The sequence below is a fragment of the Diaphorina citri genome, unplaced genomic scaffold, assembly GCF_000475195.1.
Source record: "Diaphorina citri unplaced genomic scaffold, Diaci psyllid genome assembly version 1.1 scaffold52, whole genome shotgun sequence".
Taxonomy (NCBI): Eukaryota; Metazoa; Arthropoda; class Insecta; order Hemiptera; family Psyllidae; genus Diaphorina; species Diaphorina citri.
In genome coordinates, this window is record NW_007377489.1 from 119,102 (window position 1) to 138,103 (window position 19,002).

Sequence of the window (19,002 nt, forward strand, 5' to 3'; positions counted from 1 at the left end):
GTCTACAGATTCACATATCCTGGGGGGATGAAGGTTAACACAAAAAAGGGGGAAATGAGCAGCGCCGCAGGCGAAATTTTTGATAATTGTGAGCTACAATTTATAGAAACCAGAATTAACGAAATTGAATTTTTTGTGGCCACAGACGAAAATTTTGGTCTCTAATATTAAAAAACTTAGTTATCAAGAACACAAAATTTGGCGCTGCAGGCGAATTTTTTGAAGATTTTGGTCTACAATAGTATGAGAAGCAGACTTGTCAAAGGTGTAATCTTCAGGGCCGCAGGCGAAACTTTTCAGTAAGTATGTAACCTGTAGCTTGTCATGTGTCAGTTTTTTATGTAATTAAATACGTGTAAAAGACGAGTATAGTTATTCCCCCCAATACATTTTTATAAAACACAAAATGACAGCGCCGTAGGCGAAATTTTTTTCGAGAAAATTTAAGTAGCTCCTTCAAGGTTGCATACTTTTTTTACTGACCAAAGTCTTTTTCTCGTTTTATAGGCTTTGAAATATTCCAAAACTTTTTCATGAAGACAAAATTTCAGCGCCGCAGGCGAAATTTTTGAGAGATTATATGTTGCCCCTTCATGGTTGCATACTTTTTTCATTGAAATCTTTTTTTTTTAGACTTTGAAAAATTCCCTGACTTTTTTCGATTTTCGGCACTTTTTCGTGAAATTCCCTGACTTTTCCAGTCTCCATGAAATTCCCTGACTTTTCCCGGTTTTCCAGTCTGGTAGACACCCTGCGGATAGAATCAGTTTTACCTATCCAGGATTTTATTATCCTGTTAGAAGCTGGATAGGATCCGACTTTTTCGATCCTAGGATTATTTTGAATCAGTTTTACCTATCCAGGATTTTATTATCCTGTTAGAAGCTGGATAGGATCCGACTTTTTCGATCCTAGGATTATTTTGGGGTTGTGCAATTCGGATTCTAACAAGGTTCGGATAATTTGGTTACTAGGGTTCTTACCTTGAACACCAGGATCTCCACGATCTCCTTGCACTCCTTTGAACCCATCCTGTCCCGGCACTCCATCCTGACCAGGAGGTCCAATGATAGTCACTCCTTGCTGACCTTTGGGTCCTGGTAATCCTGGTATACCGGGGGGACCATAAACGCCTGGCTGACCAGGTGGTCCGGGCGTTCCTAGAACATAGATACAATTATGGCGAAGGCACCGGGTTCGATTCCAAGGAGGTCAACATTTTTTTATTATTATTATTATTATTAAATTAACACTTTTCTTGGAGTCAGTCGTCTTGAGGGCCATGTTGTCCAATCCAATATTCAATTGTCAAAAAAAGTAGGTAATAATATCCAATATGAATAAAACTTCGAACTTACATTGTTCGATTAATTTTGTACTTACCATCGACTCCCGCTTCTCCTGGTATAGAAATGCCTTTAGGTCCAATAGGGCCCACAATACCGGGGGGCCCTGGCTCTCCAGTCCTACCCTGTAATCCTGGAGGCCCTGGTTTGCCGTTGTATCCGTCTTCACCGGGCTCTCCCCTGGGACCTAGAAAGCAAACAAACTAGGGCTTACCACCATACAGTATAACGGGATTGAGTTTTTTTCTTTCTTTTGATTGTAACTTGTAACAAGTGCAACCCTATTCAATGGGATAAAAAAAATCCTAGTTTATCATTAAACTAAACTAAAAAAAACTCACTTAAATATGTTTGTATAATTTAACATGTGCAGCCTACTGCTGAGGTAAAGGGACTTTTCAGTCCTATTCAAGCGGGATATATAAACAGTAAACAGTATTTATTAATAATTATACTTACCAATAGGTCCTTGAGGTCCAGTAACTCCGGGTTCTATTTTGTCCAGAGTAGGGTCGTAAATTCCTCTGTCTCCCTCAGGTCCTTGTAATCCTGGCAGTCCCGGTAGACCCTCATCTCCTTTGGAACCCTGCAACAGTCATCACACAAATCATGACTGGGATTCGAACCCACGACTATCTATTTATCAAATGAGTGAATGAATACTTGAGCTGTTAAGGCATGTGGTAATTGCAATATTATGATTTTTTTAAAGATGAATTTTATGCCTTGACTAGGACTCGAACCACAAACCTCCAGATCCAAAGTCTACCGTGCTTAGTGTTAGTATCCGAAATTCGTATTTATTGGTTAGGTTTATATTAGACATCCTATGTATTGACTATTGATATGATAAATCCTACAAAGTAGCCGAAACTCGAGTCGGATGAGAATCAACAATTATTAAGTAACCAATAAATATAACGGTAAGCAATAAGGAAAATTCAACTTCCACTCTAAGAAAACCCTGGCTAAGTGGGGGTACTCGGAGGAAATTCAAGTACCCAATAAATATAACGGTAAGCAATAAGGAAAATTCAACTTCCACTCTAAGAAAACCCTGGCTAAGTGGGGGTACTCGGAGGAAATTCAAGGAGACCTATGTGACTGTGGCGAAACACAAGACGAGGCCCATCTACTTGTCTGCAACAACATTGGCACTACCTGCACGAAGCAAGATCTTTATGACTGTACTCCAGCAGCCATAACAGTCTTAGAATTCTGGAGAAAAACAATATGATGTTCATACAGGAGAAATCTCGGACACGGATAAGTAAGTAACTTCCACTCTGGGAATGGAACCTGGTACTTACCGGTTCTCCAGGCGATCCATCTCTACCAGCCAAGCCGGGAGCTCCCTTGTCTCCTTTCACTCCAGCATCCCCCGGCCTGCCATCTTTTCCCTCCTTCCCTCGCCATCCCTCTCTCCCTTGCACGCCTTTCACTCCCTTGATCCCAGGATATCCGTCTATACCGGGTCTACCAGGCACACCACGCTCTCCTTTCAATCCGTACGGACCGCGATCTCCTCTTGCTCCAGGCATACCTGAAACACACAGTATAACCTGCTTACACCTGCTTTGGTGGTTGTTATTTTAGCGGCTTTAGCTTTCGCCAGATGGTAATGGCAAACTTAAGAATATTGTTCTTTGGTGTTCAAGACGCTCGGCTGGTAATCACGAGGGCGTGGGTTCAATCCCACCCGAGGTATGGAATTTTATCGTCAACACTGTTTGAGAATTTGACCGCAAAAATGGTAGTCTTCTAGCCCATCTGATGAGAGGCATACTACGGGATGGACATGCTAAAACACAGACCGCACGAGTGTAATGTAGCAGTTGTTGCATTGCTACAAAAATAAAATGGTGAAACACTCATCTTTAAACCAGGTGCAGGACTTTTTTTTTTTTTTTTTTTTTTTTTTTTTTTTAAAAAAAAAAACACTCCTTTTTAAACCAGGTGCAGGACTTTTTTTTTTTTTTTTTTTTTTAGAAACAAAGGATTCTAACACATTGTCCATGTCAGAATTGTGGATAGGCAATGGTCTAATGTTTTCTCTGCAATCGATGAAAAAAATAAAAAAAATAAAAATAAAATAAAATGAATCTTGTAATAATAATTGCCTCCCTAGCTTACCTTTGGGGCCCTTGAAGGAATAGGAAATGTTGCCAGGCTTCTGTTCCGTGTCTTCAATGATAGGACCTGGAGGCCCAGGTTCTCCTACATCGCCGTCTTCACCTCGTACTCCTGTAGGACCCACGTTCTCTGCTCCTGGGTCCCCTGTAACAAAATACATGTATATTCGAGTTAATAACAATAAAATAATACTCTAATATTTTAGAAGAGAAGAAAGACAGGATACGAGGATGCTAGCTGTTCCGAGAACGAACCTTATCTCCCCATCCGTGGCACAAGCTCTGCTTATACGGGTGGGTATACCATTTATATGAAAAATGTATGTTCTGAGTTTGTCTAATATTTTAGAAGAGAAGAAAGACAGGATACGAGGATGCTAGCTGTTCCGAGAACGAACCTTATCTGTTTAGGAACGAACCTTATCTCCCCATCCGTGGCACAAGCTCTGCTTATACGGGTGGGTATACCATTTATATGAAAAATGTATGTTCTGAGTTTTTTGTCGATCAAATATAAATGGAAACTTATTTTTTTTAAAAAAAAAGGATAAAATCCGTCCGGGCGAGAAACGAACCCGCGACCTAGCTTACAAGGCAGACCTTTCAAGCTAACAAGGTTGGCACCACCCATTTGAAAGTCCCGATAAAGAACTTTGAAATCTTTCAAGACGGTGCACGGGGGTCTGAAATTCAAACCTGGGGGCTGCGGCCCGCCTGGTTTGGCCTCTTCGCAAATGCAGATACTTGGGTAATGTCCAAGGGTTCCCGGACAAGCCAGGATCTCCGTCCATTCCCGGCTCGCCTTTCACTCCCGGTGGGCCACGAGGTCCAGGTTCTCCCGGCCATCCATGAGTTCCGTTTAGTCCCGGCAGACCTGCTAACCCAGCGTACCCTTTGGGTCCTGGTTCCCCTTGGAAACCCTTGGGACCAACCTCGCCTAGAGCACCCATACTTCCCTGGAATCAAACAGAGTTTACTTTTAGGCCAGCCACTCACCATCAGGTAGACCTGTCAGGTACATCTGATCAGGTATACCTGATGAGCACACAAACCCATTTGAAAGTCCCGATAAAGAACTTTGAAATCTTTCAAGATGGTGCACGGGGGTCTGAAATTCAAACCTGCGGGCTGCGGCCCGCCTGGTTTGGCCTCTTCGCAAATGCAGATACTTGGGTAATGTCCAAAAATTAACCATCATGAATACATGTAATATATTAAGCTTCTAAGAATAAAAGAAAAGAAAAATAAAGCTGTGCCTATAGGTCTATAATCTCACCTTCTCCCCTTTTCTGCCAGGCTGTCCGGGAAATCCTTTCGCTCCTGGTGGTCCTACGAGGCCCGGCAGTCCTTCACTTCCTACCCACTTCAGTGGTGTGTGTAGTGGTGAACACGGTGGACTTTGAATCTGGAGGTTGGTGGTACATTTACAAGTCAAGTCGACCCACTTCAGTGGTGTGTGTAGTGGTGAACACGGTGGACTTTGAATCTGGAGGTTGGTGGTACATTTACAAGTCAAGTCGTAAAATTTAGCGTAGTTTGTTAAGCGAGGAACGACATTTGTGACAAGCATTTATATGCTTAACACAATTAAAATTCCTTCTTTCTTTTAATATCCTTACTTTTGTGTTGAACAATTATATTGAAGGTCTTTTCTACTACGATATTTGGAATTGGTGCATAACGACTTAAGGATAACTAAAACGTTCACAATTAGGTAAGCCATGTAGGTACAGAGTCTGAACTACAGACAAATCAAGAATTTTATTTAATATAAGATTATATGATATAGTTAAATACCTCGTTGTCCATCAGCTCCAAATTCTCCCCTCTTCCCGGACGTTCCCGGAATTCCTGCAATACCGGGTGCCCCATCAGTTCCATTACACCCGTCTAAACCTTTAGGTCCTGGGTAACCGGGTGGTCCGGGATAACCCTGGGGAAATGAAACGTTATAATATCAGTACATAGTTAACATGGACGGCGGCACTGTGAATTATGTTTTTATAGTATACCTATTAATTTGTTTTCATCATATTTGAAACAAAAAATCAATGCTGCCAGTAATCTGTCTATTTTTTCTCTCCCAAACTTTAATATTCTGTAAAAAATAAAATAACTAAAAAGTAATTAATTGAATTAAATCTTAGGACTATGATAGTATTTTACTTTTTGGGTTACTATGTCCTAGTAAGTAACCCAATAAACAATTAAACAGAATGGGATGAACCAACATAACCATAGTAATTTCCACTTACTTGTAACCCTGCTCTTCCTTTGGGACCTTGGAAGCCCTTGTCCCCACGCATGCCTTTCTCTCCCGTTTCTCCCCACTCCCCCATGATGCCCTCTTTCCCCGGGGGTCCTGGGGGCCCATCTGGCCCTGTGTCACCAGGATTTCCTTCAGCCCCTTCAATACCCCTTACACCCTTCTCTCCAGGAAGGCCCACGATCCCATCGCAATTACATGTGAGTCTATTTGCGCAGCCGTGACAGCCCTGAAATCAAAAGCATATAAAATTATGGATAAGTTATCATTTATTTACTAGTGGTTCTATGAACTGTATACCTCACTCAGACCAAAAATGGATCCCGCTCAGTGTAGGGACCTCAAATACCAGGATCGCCGTCCATTGATGTTTTAAGCTCATGTAATCTTTTATTGTGAGGTCCCTATGTATTCAGGGCCGTATTGGGAGGGGGGGGCGAGGGCTGCTTAGCGTGTAAATAAATAAAATAAAATTACAAATAACACCCCTTCCCAGTTGGTGAATGCTGGGATACTGCAATCCGGTTTCTAACCACTTAGAATCCATTTTGCCTATCCATTAAAAATTGGAGATTTTTCGACGAGGGTTGAAAGCGGATAGAATCCGGTTTGGTGAATCCTAGGACACGACAATCACGTTTCTACCCGGATACAGGGTGTCTACCAAAATGGAAAAATAAAATTCCCTGACTTTTCCCGGTTTTCCAGTCCAATTTTTCAAAATTTCCAGTCTACTTGCTCCCTCCCTCCCAAGAACAATGTTAGGACTCAGAGAGATCACAAAACGGATACTTCCACCCAAATTCCGCTTTCGTAATACCCTCACACAGAGAGATATCAAGCTGAAGTGATGAAACTCTTTGGATCCTCACACTTCCTCGCCTCTGATAACAAGTGATAACACTTCCGCTCGATAATATGCCACTGCCCACACATTCCGGTCTCTGGTTCCGGCTTTTCATTCATAAAATCAAAAAGGAAACTGATAGCTTCTAATGGCATTATGACAGCATGTGTGCGTGTAAATCATGGAACTGAATGTAGATACAGAAAGCTACATCAAGTCATCAGTCTGTGCATTATAAACAAAATTACACAAGCATCTAAACGTCACATGTCCATCAAAAATTCAATCACAAAGAACCAAAAACGAAAATCCCTTAGATTGCTTTTTGCTTGACTCATTTCATTTACAAGCATCTATGTAAACGTCACATGTCCATCAAAAATTCAATCACAAAGAACCAAAAACGAAAATCCCTTAGATTGCTTTTTGCTTGACTCATTTCATTTCTTAAATTAAAGAGGACGGCAAGACACTGCCGATGTGTGTAACTGAGTGGTAACGGAATTTATACTTCACAGGACTGCTAAAGAAGCATGTCCAAGGACTATTTAAGGAGCACCACGAAGGATCGTTAAAGGAGCACCACATATTACCGTTAAAGGAGCGCTACAAAGGACTATTTAAGAAGCACCATAAAAGATCGCTAAAGGAGCAACATACCACGAGATGAGGGATTGATAGCGAGTGCATTTATCCTCCATTCTGGGACACACAGTATTCATGGACCATAGATGGGCTTGGTATTGCACGCTTCATAAGAAAAACACAACCGAACGTTTGTTACTGGTCCTATTCATGGACCATAGATGGGCTTGGTATTGCACGCTTCATAAGAAAAACACAACCGAACGTTTGTTACTGGTACTCCTCAATTGTTCTTATTTCAAGTTACATGACCTTTCGAGTAACATGATTTCTTCATTGTGGGAACACACTCGTTTGTATGATAATTCGGTTGATTGGGGTTTTAATATCAAAAGAGATTTCAATTTCGAGAAATTCGGAAATACCATCTTGGAGAAATTCAGAAATAAGGCTCTACCCAACCTTCCTTTATGGCTAGGACCACAATCTAAATTCAAAATCTAAATATATTAACCAATCTCTTTGGTTGAATTCAAACTTTTTAGCCAATCAGATTGGTTTGCAAGAATTAAACTTAAAGAAACGTAAACTGAGATTGTGCTCCCGGTCATTAGAAAACTAGCATACCGTTCAAAAGGAACTCATAACAAGAGGATTTTCCTGCATCATTTTTGACATAGCATCATATTTTCTCCAGGAAAAATGATTTAATAATAAATACTTAAATGAAAAGATACTCTAAGCTATTTATAGATAGTGTACTAGATGTTAACCGCTAATTTTAATTTTAATTTACAGTCTGATAAAGTATTCCTCCTCCTTAAATGATTGTTTCACGGCCCAGGAACACAAATTAATGATTCCATGAAAAGGGAAGGACAAGACATTTAAATTCCAACAGAATAAAAGAGCTTACACATTGAACTCTGAGAAACTATAGATAGTTTACTAGATGTTAACCGCTAATTTTCATTTTAATTTACAGTCTGATAAAAGTATTCCTCCTCCTTAAATGATTGTTTCACGGCCAAGGAGCACAAATTAATGATTCCATGAAAAGGGAAGGACAAGACATTTAAATTCCAACAGAATAAAAGAGCTTACACATTGAACTCTGAGAAACACAGACAAGAGTCATTAGAAAAGAATACATCATTACAAAATAGATAAAAAATAATGTGCAACAGAATATTGAGCAGAAAATTGTAGTCAACTATTAATAAAATAGGGAGGGTAAAAATGCTTCCATGATGCATAAGTTATAAGTTATGCCATTTTGCTTTATAAAAATAGAAACTATGTCAAACGACTGAGATGGAATGGAACAAATAAGAATCCATGTTCTGGATAAATGATAAAACAAATGACTTTATATCCGGCAATGAAATTCAACTTTGAAGCCGAGAATGAGGAAGAGATGGATCATGTGTCAAGTTATAAACAGACTCAAAGCGATTTGCTTGAACTTGGTCTTACTAATGGCTTTCCTTTGTATTTTACCTACTTCTTATTTATAATATTAGGGTAAGGATTGTAAGGATTAAAACCGCAGTCCCTGCAATTAGGAATCAAATACCTTAGGTAATAATTGAAACTGTGAGACCGATAGTGAAATTTTCAAGCATGGTCAGTGGTCAGGCTTAGAAGAACAGTACCTAACTGATGTCATCTCAATTATTAACCAGTATTGCACAGGTAAAGATAAGTTTTAATAACAAAAGACAGGCTTGTTACCGTTCTTAGTCCATGATGCAGAGAGAGATGCTTGTTGAGCCATACTGTAGATCAGGGGTTCCCAAACTTTTTTTTCTACGCGACTTTTTTTAATTTTGAACGCTCCACGGCCCCCTTTATTGTATTTTCTGTGATCTTCCCAGGGGTCTTGAAGTCCTTCACGCCCCCCTCAGTCCGTCGTGAGTATTGTTTTTATTTTTCGTTCATTTTGTGCGATAATCGCATGAGATTTATATTACAGGGTGGTCGTAGGGGCGAGGGGAAAACAAATACAGGGTGAGAATGGGACAATGAAGGACAATCTTCTTCCTGTAGTGCGCTATCCGTTTCGGATGTTGGCGACCAGCCTGGCAAGTTTGACTTTGTTCACAGCAATGTGGAAGAGTTCAGCTGATGTTTTGCCTGTCCATTTCCTAAGGTTGTGAAGCCAGGATATTCTTCTTCTTCCTGGTCCTCTCCTTCCGTCGATTTCCCCCTGTATCATCAGCTGCAGGAGAGAATACTTGGTCTCGTATCTCATGATATGGCCCAAGTACTGCAGCTTCCGGATCCTGCACTGCATCTTCCGAAGTATGTACATAATATTGGGTATTTAACTTTTTTTACTCCGTCTTTTTCCGCTCAAGCAGGTTGTACTTTTTAGTCAATCACTTCCAAGTCGCTTGGTTTTGTACCTCTGCGACTTTTACTCCGTCTTTTTCCGCTCAAGCAGGTTGTACTTTTTAGTCAATCACTTCCAAGTCGCTTGGTTTTGTACCTCTGCGACTTTTACTTTCTTCTATCGCTCATCCTTTATAAAGGTGTGTCCAAACATAGTCGACCGGCCGTCGATCGGGACGAGTTGAATCTATGTTATCGAGGCAGAGTGGACGGTTCAGTCGACATCGATAGATGGCCGGTGGACTAAATGTGGACACACCTTTACACAATTTTTCCACGTACTCTTCGGTCTTTCCACGAGTTGTAGAAGTTGTTGGAGTTATGAAGTGGGGGAGGAAGCTTGAGACAGTCAGTTAAATTCTCTGCCAAGACGTTCAGCACATATTTTCAACAAATCGAAATATTTCACCAAGTTCAAAGGTACCCTGTAAGTATATTATAAACAATATGTATAGGTAACGTAGGAACAAAATAGCGAATAATACGTTTTCAGAATCGTTAACACAAAATTGTTTACATCAATAAAAACTTCGAATTTATTTGACTTGGACTTTCTTCTTTTTCTTCTCTTATTGAGTCTTTTAAAAAAAAAGGATAAAATCCGTCCGGGCGAGAAACGAACCCGCGACCTAGCTTACAAGGCAGACCTTTCAAGCTAACAAGGTTGGCACGCTTAAGGAAGATCTATAATTATTCTATATACTAAATTACATAATTGTTAAAAAATAAAGAAAACTATTTCAATTTAATATTGCTCTGTTACCTCTAGGACCTGGAAATCCTATTTTACATAATTGTTAAAAAATAAAGAAAACTATTTCAATTTAATATTGCTCTGTTACCTCTAGGACCTGGAAATCCTATTTGTCCTCTAGGTCCTCGTTCGCCATAAGGTCCTTGATATCCAGGAGGTCCCCTCTCTCCCATTGGACCACGAGGACCTTGCAAGCCAGGAATTCCATAGACACCGCTCTCTCCTTTGGTACCCTTGCTGTTGATGCCACCCTCTCCGGGGTCACCTCGCAAACCTGGAATATTACAATTTCATTATGTTAAAAAGAGACTCTTTTTTTACCCACTTCAATTCCTTGCAGACCCTGATCGCCTACGGCTCTCGCTATATCCACCCGACTTAGTGGTGCTAGCTTACCAGGAGCTCCAGGTGGTCCTGGAGGACCTTCAATACCTGAAGAACCAAACCAAATGACAAACAAGATTAATAGCGAGGAGAGAGAAACGTGAAAGTAGGACCACTAGCAAAGAAAATATAAGTAGAAGGTTGAGATGGTTCAGATTTTATTAAAATATTAGCTTCTTAGTAAATTTAAACTGCTTTAACTAGCTTTTAGGGGTCGAATGGATTGGAACAAAACATATACCTTCAGGCACACTTCAGGTATACTGTGGGTATAATGGAACAACTTGTTCTAAGCTGACAGTCTAAATAAGTTGTTTTTTCAAATGCTCGGAGTTGACTATTAGGTCATTTTCCCCAGACAGTCTAAATACTCTAAATAAAGCACTATACTTATACACTCCATTTGTCAAGGGAGATCCTAGGACCTAGGGATCAATTTAATTTGAATCAAACATACCTTGTGTTCCATGTTTCCCATCCAGTCCTTTGTTTCCAGGCGGTCCCATTTTTCCATCCGGACCTCTTGACCCTTTCTCTCCCATACGGCCAGGAGCTCCAGGGTCCCCTGGGATTCCATTTATCGCTGCCTCTCCCGCCTCGCCTTTCACTCCCGGCCTGCCAGGAGGACAGAACCCACAGTCATTGCCCTTGGGACCTTTCAGTCCCGGTCGGCCTGGCAGTCCGGGAAAGCCAACGTCTCCCTCGAGTCCAGGAAATCCGGGGGAGCCAGGCTCTCCTGGGGGTCCCCTGATTGGTTTACCCTGGCCTGGTATACCCTTGGGCCCTTGAATTGAAAATAGAGACAGATAAATAGTAATGTATATTTTTTATTTATTTATATAAAATCACACATGGCCTTGCTGCTTAGTGTGTAAACACCCCTTCCCAGTTGGTGAATGCTGGGATACTGCAATCCGGTTTCTAACCACTTAGAATCCATTTTGCCTATCCATTAAAAATTGTCAACAATGATTTAAGAAGTAAGAATTTCAATTCTTAAATAATCTTAATATTTTATTTTACTCCAGTCTAAAATTCAGGAAAACATCAAAAGGAAATACATACATAAGTAAGCTGTGGAATTTGAGGTACTTGAGCCGAAATGAATAGAGGAACTTTGATGTGGATTATTGTGGGTATGAAAGTATGAATATAAAATCCCATTTTTATGAAGAAGGGCAATCATATAACATTCAGCTTCGATTCCCAGTGGGGTCGGAAATTTTTACCTATATGTTTTCATACATTCGGTATGTCTCTATATTATCTGCTATTAAGTTGTTCTACGAGTATACTCAGATAACATTTTTGTCAAACATGCAAACATGCGCTGAACTTTTGCACTCTGAGATTGTTAGATATGAATTGGTAGCTTTAATTCAGTACATATCTGGGTACTTATTCTTAGATTACAATAAATTTTAAATTTACTTATTGACAATCATGCATGCATTTATCTCCATACTGGGTAGCCCGGATACATTATCTCGGTAACTCAGTTAAGCACCTCCATACATCATATCAACAGTGTAGGAATCGTAACTTTATGCAAGTAAGTACCTAAGTGTAGGGATGGTAACTTCATCTACGTCAGGTCTTTTTCTCTCATACCTTTTTCGATTTTCGTCTTTTCAAACTTCATCTTTTCCGGCAACTATTCTCCTCTGATGAAATTCAAAGTTTGGCCCATGAGAAGACGGCTTCTTCAATTGAAGAACATCTTTTACAACCCTGTATAACAATGGGTTCATAAAAGAATAATACCATATTAGGTCAACTTCGATCCCGAGATCCCTACAAGCGTGTCGTGGTTTTAATATTAGATAAGAAACAGAAGTCATCGTGGATAAGTACTGACTCTAATGCGAACTTTATGTCCAAGTCTCACAGGCTAAAATTGAGTTATCGAGTTGGATAGGATTATTGGGCCTTTGTTGCTTGTTACCTTAGTGTTGTAACTCAGTGCTCATATCATTTATTAGTTTCATTACAAATGATAAAAAAAAAAAAAAAAAATAGACATAATAGTTTGAAGAGTTCATAGACGTGTATAGCGGATACAAATCTTCTTTCTAAAGAGTCGACCGGCCATCGATCGATGTCGACTGAACCGTCCATACTGCCTCGCCAACATAGATTCACCTCGTAAGGAATTGATGATTATGATATTGATAATGAAGGCATTTCTTGGTTACAGTAGAGACAAAATAGTGACGTAGTCCTTATTCTGAATTCATAAGAGGTCAATTAATTACATTACATTATCGAAAGGTTATCTTGCGAAACGGGTTAATTTCTAGCTTCCCTTTTCCCGGAATACGCAAGCCTCATAATATTTTCAATCATTAATATTTTTTTTCTTGTGATTTATGCCGCGTTTACATTTTACTGAAATTTGATAACCCTTCCCTTGTAGGTAACCCTGCTAACTTTTGTTGAGGTTATCATATTCCATCTACCAATAGGAGGCTCAGTATAAATGGGACGTAATCAATTTTTTATTTGGTTTGCATTGAAGCAGGTTACAGGTATGTTGCTGTAGCAGCAGGCAGCGAGTCATCAAATTTCCACGGTATGTTCTTCTCTGAGATCCAAGTCCAGGAGTAAGGCTACATCTTTTGATTCTAGACAGTCTACTCTAAATAAAGCACTATACTTATACACTCCATTTGTCAAGGGAGATCCTAGGACCTAGGGATCAATTTAATTTGAATCAAACATATACACCACATGAATTTACACCATATGAATCAGCTGAAATATTTCTAGACTTCAGGGTAAACGTAATGTAAATCAGAGCAAAATTAGGAATGCCATGCAATACCAATGTAGTATTATTTCTTCCTTATAAAGGTAGGTAATGCAGGTAGATATTAGTAAATTAACAAAGTTCCTAAAAAATGAATACCTATAAAGCGCATTCTACAGGTAGGACAAAAACTTAGGTGTAGGGGCAAAAAGCCCTCAAAGATGGGTTAAGCTTCTACGAATTTGCAAAAGTCGGGATCTTTGATCACTAGTTTGCGGTGTTTTAGGCATTTATGTAGGTTTAAAGGTAAACTAGGCGGTAAAGGCAAAGGTATAAACCTCTTCTGGGCTTTCAACTTCAAGCAACGAGTGTCCATGATAAAGTACCTAAGTCTAATTAAGGTACGACCGTTACCATGAACTCTGAAGAATAAGTAAGGCATAAAATCTGTTTTCAATTTTTTCAAATTTCCAGGCCATCTTGTCGGACATGTTGAGTATGATTTGCCTATGAATGGAATACAAAGGATGTGGAAACTTGGAGATAAGGGGCAAGGGAAGGGGTCATTCGACATGATAAGGAAGAGGCGATAACAAACTAGAGCATCGGATGGGTTAAGCTTCTACGAATTTGCAAAAGTCGGGATCTTTGATCACTAGTTTGCGGTGTTCTAGGCATTTATGTAGGTTTAAAGGTAAACTAGGCGGTAAAGGCAAAGGTATAAACCTCTTCTGGGATTTCAACTTCAAGCAACGAGTGTCCATGATAAAGTACCCAAGTCTAATTAAGGTACGACCGTTGCCATGAACTCTGAAGAATAAGTAAGGCATAAAATTTGTTTTCAATTTTTTCAAATTTCCAGGCCATCTTGTCGGACATGTTGAGTATGATTTGCCTATGAATGGATTACAAAGGATGTGGAAACTTGGAGATAAGGGGCAAGGGAAGGGGTCATTCGACATGATAAGGAAGAGGCGATAACAAACTAGAGCATCCGACAGAACGAGTACATAAGGTATTGCCTGTATACAGGGTGTCACAGATACAATTGAACCTGTCTAAGAGGGAACCGTCTAAATGGGAAACTCGGATAAACGGGAAAAAATTAAAACACTCATCTTAAAAAAAAAAAAAAAATGTGACCCGTCATTTATAATTGTCATTGAGAAACAGTTTTATAATTTGGAAACCTGGATAAGTACTAAGTAGGAAAAAATTGTCGGCCCCTTGGACTCCCAGTAAGATAGGTACGAATGTACCTGCAAAAATGAAAAACCGCATGTTTTTCAGACTATTGCCCGGATTTACAGTCGGTTAATTAGCAGCAGGATAACTTTCCGGCTTAAACGACCTGGCGATGGCGTTTCAGTAGTTAGAACGCCTTTTTTAACGAATGAATGACGAACAATGTTTATCATTCTTAATGTAGCTGTGTTTTCCTTTGGGAAACTGAAACCATTTTCCCTAATCACGACGGCGCGCCATCTTGGATTTCCAATGGTTTAGTACAGGAGCTACCACGGCAAAAGAGACTTCTTGAGGAAATGAGCATCAGTTTTCGTGAGGAAAAAACGACTTTATTATCATCTGTGAGGCTTTTCCCTCTCCCAGCTTCAGAAAATAAAGACGAAATATGGGATGATGTGTACGTGAGTATTGATCCAAATCACCCCAAGGTTCCTTTCATCATACTTTCATGTTACCGATACCAATGCGTAGCAGGAGATGATAAAGTGCTCTGCAGAAGTGATTCTGTAAAACTTAGGTCCGCAGCCACTGAGGGGGGCGTGAAGGACTTCAAGACCCCTGGGAAGATCACAGAAAATACAATAAAGGGGGCCGTGGAGCGTTCAAAAATTAAAAAAAAAGTCGCGTAGAAAAAAAAGTTTGGGAACCCCTGATCTACAGTATGGCCCAGTAGTTCTTTAGAAGCTAAAGGGATATGGGTCCCATATCCCATATTATGGGATAATATGCAATGCACCTAATTTTACCAAGTAAATGTTTAGGAGAAAATCCCTTGTAATGTGAGATATTGTCGTTAATGTCGAAATATGTGTTCACACTGTTCACTCAAAATAAATGAGTATAAAGAAAGTAATGGGTCTTGTGAGATATATGTATTTTTTGAAGAAATTCATTGATAAAATACTTTCTTACACTCTGAGGACAAGGAAAGTAAAAGATCTGTACCTAGGCAGTTTTTAGAAAGTACCACTTCAATGGCCGAGGAGCCCATTGCGCTGGTTTTAGTTTGAAAAGATAGAGGATCTCTGACAGACTACTAGGTTCTTTACTGCGGGATCAGCCATACCGGATCAATGCTGGCAAACTTACAACTATAACAATACCGGGTCCACCAGTCCAGTCTTCAGATCTCTTTCTGTATCAGGGTCAGAGAGTCAGAGCTCAGGAAAGATATGAAACCGCTCAAAGGAAATCAATCTCTTCCTTGGATTTCTTCTTTGATCTGGATCCCCAAGTAGAGCAAAGTTTCATGTCGCATGAAGCAAGTAACTGGACCTCAGTGTCCTCAGTTATCACAAGATATAAACATCAACAATGCTGGAAGATAAAATAACCACGGAACATGGAAGCAAAGTCACCAGGTCAATGACTGAACACATACCTATTGTGCTATGAGTAGATCCAGTGCTCTATGCACCACGATTCCAAGTTCATCAAAAACGGCCAGCTCGGAAATAGCTCGCGATTCCCAAAGAGCTCGCAATTCATTAGCAGACGTTAAATACCGAGACAAGGTAGAATTCTGTAGGCGCTACATCCTGGTGACTTAGGTGTCTGGTGTTGAAACTAGAACACTTACCTTGCATATTGTGTACCTATTCAAATTAAAACAACGCATAATATGTACACTGTACTGGGTATTGAATAAAGAGCTAATATTGTTACAAAGACATGTTGTTTAGTCATGTGTGTGGGATCAATTCAACAGCGCTAGTTGGTAACATTCAAGATGACTGTCTTTGAAAATGGTTTTTGTCCTAGGATCCCTAGCCCTCTCTTCGATTTCAGAACTATAAGACCTCCTCTCTATCAGACCTTTTATTATTTTATCTTTCCAACCATTTGCATTTAGGATTTTGAACCATCCTGTACATAATCTAATACCAGACCATTAGGCACCTCCCCCCTCCTATTCTATTTTTTCTCGGCATTTGTTACAGTATATGTATGTATGTATGTATGTATGTACCAGTACCATGTATGTATAGGTATTCCTACATAACCTTTGCCTTGTACACTTTATCATCTCCTGCTACGCTCCTCTCTTCGATTTCAGAACTATAAGACCTCCTCTCTATCAGACCTTTTATTATTTTATCTTTCCAACCATTTGTATTTAGCATTTTGAACCATCCTGTACATAATCTAATGCCAGACCATTAGGCACCTCCCCCCTCCTATTCTATTTTTTCTCGGCATTTGTTACAGTATATGTATGTATGTATGTACCAGTACAAGATGACAAAGGCTACCAGAACTGATGGTGCACAATAATAGATAAAGGGGATACCTAATACAGAAGAGTTGGAGATTGCAGATGAACTTACTCATAGAAATCGTGTAGGACGAAAGAGAACCAGGTAGTGTCATCTTTCACACCCAACAAGCGAGCTATTATGGTCGTCAATCGTCAAATTTTAGACAGATTCCGTCGTGAGTATTGTTACATTTAGTGCACTATTAATGGCAGACTATTACGATAACGTTAAATAGTACCAACTAAAATAACACATAAGACCATGTAAGTACCTCTGTATATTAGTAATGGTGGGCGGTAAGTACCTACACATTAAGAAATATGCATGTCCTCTGCCAAGACGTTCAGCACATATTTTCAACAAATCGAAATATTTCACCAAGTTCAAAGGTACCCTGTAAGTATATTATAAACAATATTTTTCGTTCAAATAGCTAAGAAATGTCGGATATTTGTGGTTTTGTTCAATGCAAAATGAAAACTAATGTTAATAAAATGTTTACTCGTCTCTTCAGTTCTCAACATAACTCATCAGCCAATGGTGACACCCAATAACCCATCAAGGCACATAATATTAGGTTAAAGTCATTGTACCTACCCGAACTTAGAACTTGTAAAAAACATGGCCTAATCCCATTATTGGAATTGATAGTCAAAACATAGTTGGATCTAAATCACAACAGAGTGGACTCTATCAAAACTCCACAGTCCGTAAATCCTCGTTTTCGTTCAAATAGCTAAGAAATGTCGGATATTTGTGGTTTTGTTCAATGGAAAATGAAAATTAATGTTAATAAAATGTTTACTCGTCTCTTCAGTTCTCAAGATAACTCATCAGCCAATGGTGACACCCAATAACCCATCAAGGCACATAAAATTAGGTTAAAAAGTTATTGTACCTACCCGAACTTAGAACTTGTAAAAAACATGGCCTAATACCATTATTGGAATTGATAGTCAAAACATAGTTGGATCTAAATCACAACAGAGTGGACTCTATCAAAACTCCACAGTCCGTAAATCCTCATATGGGTATGGGCATTGGGCCTTTGCATTGGAGTACTGAAGAGGTCAAAGCAGAATGCTATAAAACAATACGAGAGTTGAAAAAATCATATAAAATCCATGTTTACATTTCGAACAATTTCCATATGGTCCAGAACGAAATGCTTCTCAAAGAGACGTAGCTTTTGTTTACGCAAGAAACATTCAGAGTTGAGTTATGGTTAAAATAACTCACTTATTTACGAAACAATTAAGTAGAGGAAAAGTACAACATATTTTTAATTTTTTAACACCACATGAATCAGCTGAAATATTTCTAGACTTCAGGGTAAACGTAATGTAATATAGAGAGACACACGGAATGTATGAAAACATATAGCTAAAAATTTCCGACCACACTGGGAATCGAAGCTGAATGTTATATGATTGCCCTTCTTCATAAAAATGGGATTTTATATTCATACTTTCATACCCACAATAATTTACATCAAAGTTCCTCTATTCATTTCGGCCCAAGTACCTCAAAGTTCACAGCTTACTTATGTATTTCCTTTTGATGTTTTCCTGAATTTTAGACTGGAGTAAAATAAAATATTAAGAATTTAAATTCTTACTTCTTAAATCATTGTTGAAAAAAAAATCCAAACTAAAAATAGAAATGGACTCAATAAGAGAAGAAAAAGAAGAAAGTCCAAGTCAAATAAATTCGAAGTTTTTATTGATGTAAACAATTTTGTGTTAACGATTCTGAAAACGTATTATTCGCTATTTTGTTCCTACGTTACCTATACATATTGTTTATAATATACTTACAGGGTACCTTTGAACTTGGTGAAATATTTCGATTTGTTGAAAATATGTGCTGAACGTCTTGGCAGAGAATTTAACTGACTGTCTCAAGCTTCCTCCCCCACTTCATAACTCCAACAACTTCTACAACTCGTGGAAAGACCGAAGAGTACGTGGAAAAATTGTGTAAAGGTGTGTCCACATTTAGTCCACCGGCCATCTATCGATGTCGACTGAACCGTCCAC

General features: G+C 39.2%; 1 protein-coding gene across 1 annotated transcript in view; it reads right to left on the reverse strand.

The window, feature by feature from the left end:
- The window catches only part of LOC103516383 (collagen alpha-5(IV) chain), a 28,883-nt gene extending 17,485 nt beyond the window's left edge, over positions 1 to 11,398 (reverse strand). The window contains exons 1-4 of the mRNA XM_026828568.1: positions 11,166 to 11,398; positions 10,650 to 10,756; positions 5,404 to 5,411; positions 4,755 to 4,836 (exon numbers count right to left, since the gene is read on the reverse strand). Of these exons, the coding sequence (XP_026684369.1) occupies positions 4,755 to 4,836; positions 5,404 to 5,411; positions 10,650 to 10,756; positions 11,166 to 11,250 (282 nt within the window). The 5' untranslated portion in view covers positions 11,251 to 11,398. The remainder of the gene's footprint in view (positions 1 to 4,754; positions 4,837 to 5,403; positions 5,412 to 10,649; positions 10,757 to 11,165) is intronic.
- Positions 11,399 to 19,002: the final 7,604 nt, after the last annotated feature.